We start from the raw sequence: 15217 nt of genomic DNA on the forward strand, positions 1-15217 counted from the left end.
AGTTTTGAAATTATTGCCTGTAGTTGCCACTGACTTCCAAATGTGCCTCTGGTAGTTTTTTTTTTTTTTGAGTTGGCCCCCTAGTGTGAATTCTGAGGTATTAACTCAGGGGGGTAGCTGATGGCTCTGTCAAGCTTTGCCATCTAGTGTTTGGAGCGGGTGAGGTAGTAAGGGAAAGCGGGGGGAGTAAGGAATCGAGGCTATCATTCTTCAATCAGAACAGGTAATCAACCCGAGCCCCGAGCAGTGAGAGCTGGTGATAAAATCTCATGATGCCAAGGGAGCTTCAATAACACCATCATCCGCCCTTTCTTCTCCGATTTACTGTCCCTTCATTCAGACCTGAACTCTTCGTTGTGTGTGTTTACTCACAAGTCCTTCACAGGACTAGGTGTGTGTCCGTGTGTGTTCAGGTCATGTGCAAAGAGGCGCCTTCCTCGCAGCCCGTCTACAAAAGGAGGGTTTGACAGAAGTTTTCACAGCTGGCAGTTTGACTGCAAACCCATATATAAAGAAAAGAAAAGAAAAATCCTTCACTGAGGGGTTGTTTTGGGTCCTGACTCGTAAGTCTGAATTAAACATTGTTTTCTGTCATTTCTGCTACATTCTTTTTAAATCCCAGAACCTCATAACGTGGACAGGATGACCTGAGCACAACCCTGCTCGTATTTTACAGTTTTATAGATGTTTTTATATAAATAGATGAATATATATATATATAAAAGAACATCTGAAAATGCTTTCACAAAACTTCTGTATTTTCTCCTCACTTTCTAAGTGGCATTTGCAAAGGGAAAAGGTATTTGGACTGAGGTCACTGATTGCAATAAAAAAAAAGAAAAAAAAGAAAAAGAAAGAAAACTCACAGCTCACTTCCACCTGTATCTGAGAGTGTGCCTGTAAAAATATCTGTGTTTTTATGTTTTTATCTTTGACTTTGATCGTGGTCCCTTAAAACAATTTGATCTGGCACCTAAAACGGACATCGTTAGAGCAAAACCTCCCAAAGCGGGTGAGGACATTTTTGCTGTACATTCTGTTTCAAGCCTCGGGCTGCGCTGGATAGTTACAGGAGGAGGGGGGATACATTCAAGAATCTCTTACAGGAGCTGTGAGAACAGTCAAACTAGAAAGGGCTCGAATTGTCTCATAGAAAAATATCTGACAGAGTACAAGCTAAGCAGAATAGACTTCAATGATTTCTTCACTTCTTTAAAAAGGAGGTAACATGCACTGATGATCCAGCAGCAGTCCCTGATGTGTAAAGCTGAACAGGTTGGCTCGCAGGGCAGTGAATGCTACTCCACATGGGTTTGTTGGACCGCAGAGGTGGGAGGAGAGAGTGCTAAAGTGGAACGTGCAGGATTGTCATTGGGCTACTGGTTGGTGTTTACCTCAAACGGCTGCCACGTCGTTTTGTTGCTTTTCTTTCTTCTTCTTCGTCTTTTTTTTTTCTTTTTTCTTTTTTTATCTTCCTCTAAATACACCTCAGTGTCGCTACGTTAGTCATGCCATTTAACTGAACGGCTAAACTAGCCCTCTGTGGAGTCCGGGAAGGTGATTTCACTGCCGAAAACCTCTCGGTACAAAGGAGGGAACGTGAACGCCGTCTCCGGGTGGACCAGGCGGAAAAACTCCAGTTTGTCAATGTGAAGGTTGCAAATGGACCTCATTGCAGGAAGCTTGGACACCATCTAGGATTCAAGTTCAAAACAGGAGGAGAAATTAAAAGGGGAATATAATATTTATGCCATATTTGGGGAAAATATTAGGCTTAACATTTTCACCAAGTTACCTTGGCTAGCTTCTCGTCTGACACCCCCTCTTTTTGCAGACAGCGCTGCAGACCCATATAAACTTTGTCCTGCAACTTCCGGATTTTCTGGACGTCCGTCAGCCATTGTCGGTCTGAAAGACAAGAAGGTTTATCCCATTATTGCTATTATTATCACGCTGGCAAAAAGAATGTGAATGTAGTAGAGTTTAAAACCGAAACATCCAAGAATAGAAACTTAACGGGATAGTCTGGTCAGTTCTGAAGTGATGTTCTGTCAAATCATTGGTTAGTACCTTCATAGAGGAAGAAGTATGGAGACAAGTGTAAAAGTTGTCCTCCAGGCTATGCTAATGGCTAGCCATGCAATTATATATTTATTAGCTAATATTAAACCTCTACACTCTGAATAACTCAGGAGACCAACATTCACGCTGCAACATGTTCTGTCGAGTAAACAAAGACAAACAAATAAAATATAAAAGTTTAGAAGTTTACACTTGGTTAATGCAGCGTTCTTTAATACAGGTTTTGACAGTTCTGAGAAAAAGTTGTTTTCTAAGTCTGAATAACTAAAATAGGTAGCCATTAGCCTCGCCTGGATGAAGAATTCTGCCCTTTTCTTCGAACTCCATGTTCTGCGACTGATGTCGTGACTCATAAGAAACTATCTATTGATAACTATTTGACAAAAGCATTACTTCAGAAATGACCGGACTACCCTTTTAATTACGATGGATTATAATGTTGCTTGGCTGCTAAGGCTGTAACAAAAAAAAAAAAGAAACGTACTTTGCCCAAACTTGTGTCCATAATTAAAATTTCGCTGAATTTTGTCTGAATCATGTTCATAACTGAAATGCCAACAGTAGCTTTAGTTTCGTATTGTATTGCTTGTCATTAAAGGTGTGCCAGTCGCCTCTGGCGGTGCAGTGGCAGTTTTAAAAAAAAACACAGCCCCCGAGTAGGCTGCATTACAAGCTAGTTTACAACCTGACGGATAGGTGTGTCACAATTTACGACTTGTCCTGGAAAATGTCCAAGAGTCGAATATGCAAATTTTCTCTTATGAATATGAACCACACCTTTTTCTTTTGTTTGTTTTTTTTCTGTACATTGTCCCAAGATGACTTCTGAGCTGGCACTGGATTAACAAACTGAATTGAAATAAAGCATTAAATGAGGTGTGATCAACTGAAATAACACGTTACTCCAAAAGAGAGTGCTGTCTTTTAGCAGCGGTCTTCACAGGGATTTAAAATGTCATCTAAAAGTGTTTCATAGTGAAACTGTCCTATGAAACATTTCAGTGATTTAAACCAAATAATGAATTCCTGTGAATACATAAGATTAACTAGTGAACAAGGTTTGTAACATCAGTAGGATGAAGTTTGTAGAAAAGCTAAATATATTTCTTAAAATCTCACAAAACGTAATTTTCCATTGCGTGTTAAACTACAGCGGAATGCTGCATTTGTTTTTTAATTACTCTACTTAGCACGGTGCTTTTTACGACTGTCTTTGCCAAGGCTCCAAGCAAGCAGAACGTAGCTATCATCTCTGACGCCAGCGTAATTACTTTTTTCTAAAGGTGTTTAAAGGTTTGGCTCATAATTTTAGCAACACATTTTACGGCCGTCTACAGACCATGTTTGTGGGCATGACCACTGCGTATAGTGGCTATTAAAAGAACAGATCAGATATTTTTATGTGTGGGTTTTGTTTGAGTCTTTTGAACAGGTAATACCTAGCCTTTTGTAGGTAGCTCTTTGTACAGCATCAGTTTGAGGAAAAAGAGTGGACTGCAGCCGCCTTGAAACATCTACAATCTCAAAAATGTCAAAGTGGAAATTTTATAAACCCTTACATCGCTGTCAATATTGAACAACACATTATTTACATAAAATTCTATGTTTATTTGCAAGGAAAAATAGCGACAATATCAGCTTGCTGTCGCATTTTTGGTGCAGCTTGGGGCACTTTCTGTTGGAATAACTCTGCAATGCAAGACTAAAGGTTTATTAAATGGAGATCAGATGAAACACTCTAAAGATGTTGAGATTGGAGCAGTTTTAAGAGGACAGCACACCACTTTGGTCCCGGCCCTGCTCTGAATGGCTGTTAGCTCGTCAATTTCAATAAACCGTGCTTCGCCAAAGAGCTACCTGCAGCAGGTAAGATGTTATTTGTTTATAAACTTTCCACGTTACTCTGGCATTCTGATCCCTCCCTGCAATAAAACTCTTATTTCACTGCATTAGTCACTCTGTAATAATTTTTTATTTTACATTACCTTGAATAAAAATGTTTACTAAACACACAAACAGCTTGCTTGTTTTTTTTTTTTTTATCACAGTAGTGTGAAACACGTGTAAACATTAATATACTCTGCTTCCATCAGGGGGAAATGGCCACAATGGAAAATAAAGATTTCAGAGGGAGTCATGCCAAGGGGAAGAATACCATAACTAGTCCGTAGGCTAGTGGGTGCATGAGTTCAGTTAGTGTACGTCAAACTTGTGCAGCAGCTTTAACAGTGCGGGGGCTGGGATAAATACCACACACCCTTCTGTGGTTAAACGTATGATCGATACTTTGTTCGCCAAATACCAGTTTCACAGGTTTATCGTGAACCGGAAGGTAGTTTAATCAGGGACCTTATCTCACCTGGTGACAACAGCACAGCAGCACTGAAGAGAGCCATCTCCTCTTCCGACATCTGGATGCGGCTCAGATTCTTGGCAAAGTCGAACACTGCACTCACAAGGTCATCGCAGCCTTGAGGAAGGGAACAAAAAGTAAAACTGTTTTCAAAATGGGAAATATTGACTGTAATTATTGAAACAGATAAGGAAGTTGGATAAAAAAAAAACAGGTGACCTGAAAGAACCTTTACATTTCTACAGTATATTTGCGTGAGTGTGGTTGGCTGACATACCCAGAGCTTTAAAAAGTTGAGGAGAGGCAAACTTTCCATCGAAGAGCAACGTGTTATTGATGGGGTTAAAGGCCCGGCACATACGGATCAGAAGAACATCCATGCAGCCTGTTGACACACAGAGATAAAAAAAAAAGTCATATAAAAATAACCTTGTTGCAAAAGGAATCTGATGAAACAAAACAACTTTGGGCCGTGGCTATTTTTAAACTTAATGTTAGATAAACCTGTTACATGTGTAATCACATTAACCAAAAACTAGATTTGATGATCAACCTGTAAATAGCAGGAATTAGCACAGGGATGATGGTCATAAAAGGTAGTATTGCTCAACCAAAACCAAGTGGTTCAAGAGGTGTTGAGGCTAAATATCACTTTATAAATGTCACTTCTGGGGCCTGATTGGGTTTCTTTTACAAAACAGCAAACATTATCAAGCTATACATTTACAGGGCTCTTATAAGCTGTGTAACAGACAGTCACCAACTCAATGTTTTTGGGCTACAACGCCTGGACTACAGAGGAAACTAGTTTCTGGCCAGAAGATAATGAATTTTTAAAAAATTTAACTAAAAGTGTATGTTTAATGCTGAAGAACTGAGCTGCAGCAGCTGGTGTACGTAAACCAAAGATTCATGTAATTGTGCCAAAACTGTACAGATTTCTATTTGTCAAATTCATTATGTTTCTGACATCAGACATGAAGTATGTGCTGAGTTTCTTCTCAATGCATTTACCCTTTGTCCATCTAAACTTCATCGATACTGGGACACGTGGCCAAACTTCTACGTGTGATTTGAAAACAACAGAGTGCACTTTCTTTCACTGGGATAAACACTTTGTTCTAGCTTGAGCCTGGTGTGACGATTTGTTATGTATATTTGGCTGTGCACACTAGTTGAACACCATTTGTTTTCTGTGACAGAATTGTATTTAGCTGAGTACTTCATGTGCGCACCTTTTTGCAATTATGAAAATATTTACTGCTGTTGTGTGACAAGGACTGTTTGTGACAGAAATGTTTACAGCAACACAAAATATTGTGGGTGTGACCTGGGCAAAAACCGCCGGGCCACTGCCCATCATTTGAAATGCAGAACTGCTCTTTGTGTGATCATGTGGTGGCCTGAAGGTAGAGCGTTGTTCTCATGGAGGAACCATTGTAATTATTTCTTTGCATCCCAGCCAATACATTATCAGAAGTTGGCTGTACAATCACATAACTCTGGTGTTACATATGCTCTACTGTATTTTTTGGATTCCCTTAAATGATGTAACATGTTTAATGATCTCCCTCCAGTCTGCTTTCACCTTTAGAGTATATGAGAACAAAGTAACATTTTCTTTTGGGATATATTCATATATTCATATGCATGTTTTACTTGTTTCTCTGCTCCAACACACCTGATTTGAATCAATGGTTGATTAACAGGCTTCTGCAGAACATGAAGAGGTAATTTAACCTCTGAATCAGGCGTGTTGGAGCAGGGAAACAAGTAACACATGCAGGATAGTGGCATTCGAGGACTGGGATTGCCCACCCCTGCTGTAGAGCTTTCTGATCTATGAGTTAATGGTCTTTATGCTGGGCTCATGGCTCATGCATAAAAACTTTTTTTGTGGGATGTTTTGGGCACCTCCTTCAGATTACTAAACCTTTTATGCAAAGATGCAGACTCTATACACAAAACATTTGGCAGTTTGAAGAAGGGTGATATTCATGAAAAAACATTAGGTTTCTTTGGTGTGTGGATCAATTTGTTCCTTTTCTTTTAAAACAAAGAGGCTATTTTTCAGAGGAAAACTGACCATGCACCTTTTTAAGTCACTCTGCAAGCATGTGATGCTAAAAGTCTGGAAAGTGGTCCACCACTGACAGCTAACTTGACAACAAGTATCTTTGTCTTGACTCAGTTTGAACAGTGATTAACACACACACAGTGTTGGCTGTGCAGAACTGATTGTAGCCTTCAGGGCCTGGAAATTGGTATCTTGCACTGACCTGCTTTGAGGAGGATAATCTGATCATTCTGACAGAGGTCCATGAAGCCAGAGATGCGCTTCGCAAACTCCACTATGTACTGGATTGCGTTGGTGATGTGAATGGCACACTGCTGCCACATCACCTCAGCTGACTGAAAGAGAAGGAAGAACACAGAAAGTTCCTGTGAGGCTAGCAGCTCCCGACAGACAAGTTGTGTTTCATTGCGTTCTTTTGAGTGATGTTTATGGTAAATTAACTGAATGTCTGAGTGACATATTACCCTGAGGCGTCCACCCAGAAAGCAATAAAAGATCCTCTAGGTAGGCATACTATCCTTTGATTTTTTTAAGTGTTGCTGTCACCTTGATTCACCTATTTGACTGATTGAAAGCTAAACTCAAAGCTGAAATCATTCGTTAGTCTAAGTACAAAGGATCTCCCCGAGGTGGATCTACTGCGGCGATCTTACAAGATTTATATTTGACAGTTGCTTTGTTTTTCTAATTATAAATTTTCATTTTGGAGTTCAGAACGCAGTGTACTTGAATTCTGCAGTGTGTCTAGAATTTAATAAAATAGATTATGCTCCTTCCAAACTTGGTTGTCAATAAAACATGCAAATGGGGTTCTGTAGTCATGCGTTTGTTTCACTTGAACAGATGTAAGTTTAAGGCTTACCTTGGTCTGGTGCGAGCGTGTTTCTTCTGGACTGTACAAACTCCACGCCAGTCTCTTCAGGTCCTCTGTGCTGTACTGGCTTGTCTCAATGTGGGACTTTACCACACTCTGAATTATATGCTCTAAATGGAGGAACGTCTTACATTATTTACGTGTTTAACGTGCACCATGGATGTTTCAAGAACATATTCAGAGTTTAAATATGTCAACAGAGAGTTAGCACTGACCTATCTCCAGTAGGGAGCAGCTCTCTGGCACTGGGTTGACGATTGCATGTGAGAAGAGTCCAGAATCGTGCAACAATTGGTACTCATGTTTGATGCTGTTGTTGCCATCAGCAAAGTCCAAGCTGCTCTGCTCTGGCGAGCTTTGAGAGGACGAGCTGCTGCCCGCGCTTCCGCCCAGCATGTCCAGGTTACAGTACTCTCCACCGGCATCTTCCGGGGTCAGCGGCAGATCAAAAAGCAGCCCTTCTGGCAGCGTTGTGATGTCGTCCAGGTCACTGAGGGCGGCGCTGGAGCCTCTCCTGTACGCGCAGTTGTGGTCGGCCATGTTGCTGTTGTCCTCGCGGGCACCGGCTCCGGCGCACTCCAGGGACTGCTGGTGTTTCTGGACCTCTGCGTACAGGCTGTCACGCTGCTTTTTGGACATGCGACCAAACTTCACAGCTGCAACAGAAGAGAGTAGAGATATAAGACTTCTCAACTCTAGTCAATGTGATAAGTGGAACCACTGGAAACTCTGAAGGTAATTAAAGATTTAGTGACATTTTAAGGAATGTATACCACTGCACACAATCTCACGTGATATCTCAAGATATGAAGCTCAGAGGATGTGTTGTGAGTGGCTTTCAGCTACTCCCACATCAAATTTTAGTTCAATATCTGTGAAAGTGGCTAACAGGCTGACACACACATGCAGACATTATCGTTCGCCTTCACGGCGGCGGGTTAAAGTTAAACCTAAAGGGAATAAGTGACCTCACCATCACGGCTCATGCCGAGAGCGACACATTTCTGCAGCCTGCAGTGCTGACAGCGATTACGGTTGGTCCGGTCAATTAGGCAGTTCCTCTGTCGTGAGCAAGAGTACCTGGCGTTGTTTTGCTGGCTGCGCCGAAAGAAACCCTGCAAGAATACAAAAAACGAGCAATATGTGAATGACTTTACAGGGTTACAGATGATTGATTAGACTGGGTAAATTATTGGTGAACATTTTTAACATCTTCTTATGTTTCTCTCTGTATTAACTTACCTTGCAGCCTTCACAGGTGATGACACCGTAGTGAATGCCTGATGATTTATCCCCACAGATTTTACAAGGAATCACTTCTATTTGAGCTAAAAAAATGAAAGAAAGAGCAATGCAAATAAAACATTAGTAGGTAATTATAAGAGTTTTTTTTTTTTTTTTCACAGAACAATCAACATTTGCTTCCGATTGCAGATATTGTCAATAAATCTCTTCAGCTGTATCAAACGGACTTGGCAGTATATAACAAATCAATATTTAATCAGCCGTGATTTTCAACTTGAACCAGTCCTCTACCACCTCTACCTGCTCCTTGCATTCAGCGTGATTATTTGATGGCGTTTAATTTGTGCATTTTATTGTTTGAAGCTTTAGCAACAATACTGAGACAAATTTGCATTATGTTACAGGACTGTAAAGAAACCAGAGAAGTGTGAAGAATGCAAACCGAACTGTGTATACATTATACATCTTGTGCTCATTGTGGAAGCCTGAGCCTTCTTAATCAAGAACAGCCTGTTCTTTTCATTATGCTGTTTATCTAAGAAGCCGGGCCTCCTCAGCCCCAGAATAGCAGCTCAATTGCATTAGCTTGAAGCCCAGGGTTATAAAGTTTCACAGGTCTCTCTCGCGCTGCTGCTCCTCATTCAGGATGAGCAAAATGTTAGCAGATAACAAAAGAATTGTGCCATGCCAGGTCCGTCTGGGAGTACGACTGAAACCAGAGGCGTCGATCAGAGCCTGAAACCAAGGGGGCCTTCGCCCAGCTCAGGTGTCTTTGGATGTCACTATAAAGATGTCACCTTTTTCAAGTTATTTAAGAATGAATAAAAAATGTGTGTCAAACCAGGTTTTTTTTTTTTTGTCTAATAGGCCTGCTTTTAAAACATGAGTTGAAACAAAACAAATACTGCTCAAGTACAACTACTCTAGCTTGAAGCAGCTTCTGTAAATTATAGACAAACCAAAACAAGCAAGCAAAATTATAATATTTTTGTAGCTATGGAGGTTTCATTAATAATTGGGCTCATACATCAAGTACTAATGATGTTTATGACCCACAAAGCATCTCCAAGGTGCTGCTAGCATGTATAAAAAAAATGTTTTTGTTTGTTCCGAAACTGCAGTGTGTGCCAAACAGTCACTAATGCCTTTCTGTCATGTCACACAAAGATATTAGGTAACCTGTTAAATCACAAAATAGGATTTGCTTTCGCAGCTCTCCAGAAAATTGCAGTTTTCTAAAAGAGACTTTCATAAAATACTCAAATCCAATCAATCGTGAGTCACTCTGTGTGGGGAAAGATGTGCGTCACGGACTGAGCGAAAGCACACGAGGTTACTGACTGACACTGTTCTTTAAATCTGACTTCGGGAGGACAAATCAGTCCGTTTTCTCCTGAAATATGCACTTTTCCTGCAATGCAAGTGGCAAATTTTAGTGTCTTAGTTTGTAAATACGTCCCATCAAGCGAATGCAACTGAGGGATATAAATAAATAAAGGCCAATGGAAAAAATCCCTTTCTCCATTGCTCCCTTTATCCCCACCCTCCCCTCCTGTCCTCAGAGCCTCTTCCCCCACCCCCACCCCCCACAGCCTGTTATATAACCCCCATCTGGTGCATTCCATGAACACACTCATTCAGAGGTGGTTGTCGTGGCAACAGAGCAGCCACCCTCCGTCATCTCCCTGCGCTCTGATTGGCCTCTGGAGCTGGAGGCTGCGCCTGTGACTCGCCGCCTCGCCTGCCAGTCAGACGAGTTGTACAGCCAGAACCAGTGAACAGGGATTGCTCCACTGACACAGTTTCCATTCAGCGAACGGGGAGGGAGGGAGGGAGGGGCGGCCGGGGTCTGTGACGGCAGTCCTCGCAAAAGAAAACCCCACAATCTGGTTTCTTGCAGGTTTTGAGGTGGAACCAAACCTGACTCAGTCGTTAAGTAAGGAGAGGGTGGATGCCTCCACTTGGTTTGGAGAAACAAAAGTGGGAAGAGCCAAAACCAAGAGCCTTTACGTGATGTTTGTGCAACATCTGGATTAATTTGCACAAACATCTAGTACAGTAAGAGGCAAGCAGGGGGACAAATATAGCTCATGGTAGCTCTTCAGCTTGTTGCAGCACGTCAAGCATTTGTGTGAAATTTCAGCTGTGTTTGAGCTGGACCATAAATCTATTTTTACTCTGATGAAATTGGCCGCCTGAAGATTTCTCTCCGGTCTGTTGGCTAATGAATGTTGCACAGTTCAAAACACCGAACTTGGCTGTTTAGTGTAAATGACACCATGCCAAGCATTTATAACATTAAAACAATGCTGAGTGCGTGTCTTCGCTAAAACATTTCAAGGATGTCTGGGTCAAAACAAGAGCTCCTTCACACTTGGAAGAACCTCCGTTAATCTGTGTTCCAGGAAAACAAAATGGAAATACCACTTCAAACATGACAGTCTGAATGATTTAAACCAAATAATCACAGCTGGGATGTCATTTTAGTTTTCTTCACATCACTTCTCTTTCTTGTCAGAGTTTAGTTGAAAGACATTCAAACTATTGGGCTTAAATTTGTGCAACATAAAAAAATGTTCAGAAATTTGGAAGCTCGACAAAAAGCCTTAAAGAGAAAATCCGAGATCTGTTACAACTATTTGGTGCATGTGTTGGTGTTTCATCACCTGGTGCTGTAAACCTTTAGCTACTGAGACTTTGTCCTCTCACACCCAGCTAATCACACAGACTCCAAAGTCCTATTTACCTTCCACTTTACATTTACCTGCCATACTGTGTGTTTAGCCTATATTCATAAAAGAACACTATGTGAGAAGCATTGTGCAACATATCACGAGGCCAGTTTTCCAACAAAAGGACTTAATGCACAAAATTGTTTTAAAATATGCAGGGGTTTGTCCCACAGGCTACTTGCTTTGAACACTTGTCTTTCTTTATGGTTTTAGATTGTGAACCATAAGTTCTGTTCCAGTACTGACTTTTACAGAGAACTCATATATGTCTTGATGCTAACCTCAGTTTTTTAAAAATGCAAGGAATGTGTCGGAGTTTTCTTCAAACTCACATGCGGAAAACCCCTTAAAGAGCAGTTTGTCTTCGCCCTTGTCTTACATATTTGCTTCTTTTTTTTTTGTAGACTTAGATGGGCTTGCATGAAGTTAACCCCTTTTGGAATAGAGAAATCTGCTTTCTCGCTTTTAATTCTGTTTAATTGTGCACACTGAACAGAGCTGCGGCTGCCAAGAAACCTGGCCGCACACTGTAATGCTGCACCACTGTTAAGAAAAGATGCATTCATTTGTCCTCGCCGTGGGCCCTTTAACAAGCCAAAACCTCAACGGGCCTCTGCAACACAAACAAAACCGGACACAGAAATCCAGTTTATAATTTGCATTTTGCACCAAACTGCAGGAACAAATATGGGAGTGAAACCACCCCAATCACGGTCACCTTGACTGAAAATCGTCTGTTTTGCTATCTGTGTGCATACTTTGGAAACAGATATCACCTATCAAAATGGCACCACATCAAGACCCACTGGAGTCTAAACAAATCATAACGAGTTAAATAATACATTAATCTCTGTAGTCCCAGTGCACATATCACACAGATACCTCAGACAATTTCAGCACTTTGCTGGTGTACTGATAGTTGCGTGGAGAGTTAAAACTTTACATAAGTGTAACAGAATCAGAGCAGGCAGTTGTCAGAGAGAAAAGGGCACCTTGACACATAATGCAACTCGCTGTTAACTTCCCCAAGGCTGTTCGCTGAACAGATAGTGGCTCTGAGGCTGAGCTCAGCACAGTGCTGTCCTTGGAGAGCAGAAAGTAAACTCCCCTCTTTAAAGCTACCACGACTTTGTGACACCAGTGAAGCTTCTTTAGGCGCGGATTGTAAGATCGCTTCATGTGTTTTTGTTTCTTTGATCACATTCCCTCCGACTTTTCTCTGCTAAAGTCGAAGGGAATAATGTTGCCTCTAGTTCATTGTTAAACCCCAAGTGGGGGGTCTTGAGGTGATCTCCAGCACTTAAACCAAAATGAAAAATGATTCATAATTGGATTTCTTGTTAAAATAGAGAAGCAAAATGAAAAAAAAAAGTATAGTAGTTGTTAGGACTATCTTTGTTGTCAGTATGCTCTTGTTTAAGCGACGTTTCAACCAGCCAGAGTTGGGGGTTACAAGTGTTATCTCATGGCTCCATAGTTGACACGTTTGGGAACAGTTGATGTGAGAAACCTTATAGCCGGCAGAGGAAGCCGAGCAGAACCGAATCCTGCTGTGCTTCACGGTGAAATGTGGGCTTGCTGTGCCCATATCCTGCCTGTCACAGCGGTGCATGATGGGTATGACAAAACTAAACTAAAAGGCAAATGTTGTCATCAAAACACACTATATATATTTAATTTGATCAACAATATCATCTTTGCAACAGCAGTTAACTTGAAAATGATTTTATTTCCAAGTAAAACTGAGCTCTTCAAGCGAATGTCTCCAAGAGGCCCTTCTTGGATAACTTTTTTCCAAACTATCAGCATTAATTCATTTGTGATAATGACACACCATGACCCCCCATCCCCCCAACAAACATACAGTTACACACTAATCTTCAATGACAGATCTAGGTCAATGGAGCACCTCCTGGCCCTCCCTGCTCACACTGGTCGCCATACCCCTGATACTGACAACAAATACACGTTGGCTGGTCAGATACCAGAGATACAGTGACATCAGCGCACATCTGTGTACCTTTAATGCACTTTGAAGCAAACTATTCCTGTCAAAGAAATGAGTGGCAAAAGAAAGAAAAGGTGCTACAAATTTTGTCTGACTCCCACAAAGCTTTGCTTTATAAATGAACTCATATGAGTTTAATGAAAGGATGGAAAAGGGAGAGCTAGATCAATGAAAACAGACTCCTTATTCAACAATAACAATCCCTGCCAGCAGATCTTAATGCGACTTGACAGCGCATGAATCACTCCGCTCCCCACCTCCCCTCCCTCAGTCTTACATAACGGGAGTCAGCAGCTTACTGATAAAAAAAATAAATAAATAAGTAAAACATCGCTGTTTTTTTAATCAGCCGCAGGCAAAACAAAACAAACAAACAAACAAATGTCTCAACTATTGCAACCAAGCCGCAAATGGACTCATTACAAGTTCTGATTTATGTTAAAAATCCACTTTTAAACCCTGTTTTGTGGATATTATTTTAAAGACTAAGTTTTTTTTGTTATTATTATTAGTAGTAATAGTAGTAGTAGTGGAGGTAATAGTATTATTGTTATTATTATGCCTTTTTGCTGTTTGGTTCCCTGCGCGCCCGCAGCTGACGCACTTTGGACTCGGACATTAATGTAACCCCCCCTCCCACCCCTCCAAAAAAGTTGTTTTGTGTACAGACACCAGCAGCAGCAAACATGTGTGCAGAAATTTGTTGCAAACTCATTATTCATAATTATAATGATAATAGAAAAAGGAAAGAAATAATGAACGAAAATGCACCAACTCACCTCTCATGTCGGCGGTGAAGTCTAGTCGACTCTTCTGGACATGTAAATTGAACTCCAAGCGCAAAAAAAGGGAAAAAAAGAAAGAAGCCAAAACCCAACTGAGAGGAGTTGTTTTTAATATTATTATTAGTAATAATATTAATAATAATAAAAGCCCCAAACCGGAGCAAGTGAGAAGTGTCACAGCAACGGGTCCTCACATGGACTCTACTCTTTAAAAACAAATAAACTAAAGGTAACGATATCTCTCAGTTATTCAGCTCTGTCCTCTCGGCTCCCGACTGGGAATAAATTCCAGCCCCGGTCAGAAATGGAACAGTGCGGCTCGGCTCGGTTCGGCTCGGCTCGGCTCGGGTCCTCTTCCTCCTCCTTGTGCTCCTGTCAGCTCCTTCCAGCTCCGCGGCTCGCTCTAACCCAGTTACAGCGCGTGGACTACACATGATCCTCACCCCACGGTCCGCCCGCCTCGTGCCCCGTGAGCGCGCCACTCCTCCCCCCCGCCTCTACACACACGCGCGCGCGCACACACACACTGCGCGCTTTAAAGGAGGCGCTCGCGTGCGTGGGAAAGTGTGGCAGTGTGTCAGAGCGGCCGCCCGTCCGCGTGGGAACCGATAATAATATTAACACGCGGGGCATTTCTTTTCAGCGTGATCCCGTTCATTCAGTTTAATTTTATTTAATTTCACGTAGGTTAATCAGTAAACGTCACAAACCGTGTTTCTACGTCTAATCTCCACCCTAACGCTGGATTAAAGATGATGCAAACCTCAAAACGCTGTTTCCTCTGAGAATCAACAGCAAATACAAGGAAAGAAAGTTTCATTTTTATGTATTTATTACATCAAAAGCAGGAATAAAAAAAAGCTATGCAGTTGTCCTTAGTTTTCCTTCAGCTGCATGCAGCATGGTAGGGACTTGTAATTATATCACAGGATTAACAAACACTAATCCCAGCAGAGAAATTAGGTGTGGACACTGGTGGTGCTGCTGCTTTTGTTTTGTTTTCCATACCTTAGGGTGTGAAGTTGGAAAATGGGTGGAAATATATATTTTTTATGAACTTT

The 15217-nt window shown here is 41.4% G+C and overlaps 1 protein-coding gene across 1 annotated transcript; it reads right to left on the minus strand.

The window, feature by feature from the left end:
- rorca (RAR-related orphan receptor C a) lies at window positions 1-14574 on the minus strand. Its single transcript, XM_017407386.3, has 10 exons — window positions 14151-14574; window positions 8629-8714; window positions 8360-8501; window positions 7602-8042; window positions 7375-7496; window positions 6715-6847; window positions 4713-4820; window positions 4442-4552; window positions 1796-1908; window positions 1-1694 (listed from the first exon to the last, which is right to left on the minus strand). Exons 1-10 carry the CDS (start codon window positions 14155-14157, stop codon window positions 1533-1535), a joined length of 1425 nt encoding a protein of 474 aa, XP_017262875.1. The 5' UTR covers window positions 14158-14574; the 3' UTR covers window positions 1-1532.
- Between the last annotated feature and the right edge of the window lie 643 nt (window positions 14575-15217).

The sequence above is a fragment of the Kryptolebias marmoratus genome, linkage group LG24 (genome assembly GCF_001649575.2).
Source record: "Kryptolebias marmoratus isolate JLee-2015 linkage group LG24, ASM164957v2, whole genome shotgun sequence".
In the NCBI taxonomy this organism is placed as follows: Eukaryota; Metazoa; Chordata; class Actinopteri; order Cyprinodontiformes; family Rivulidae; genus Kryptolebias; species Kryptolebias marmoratus.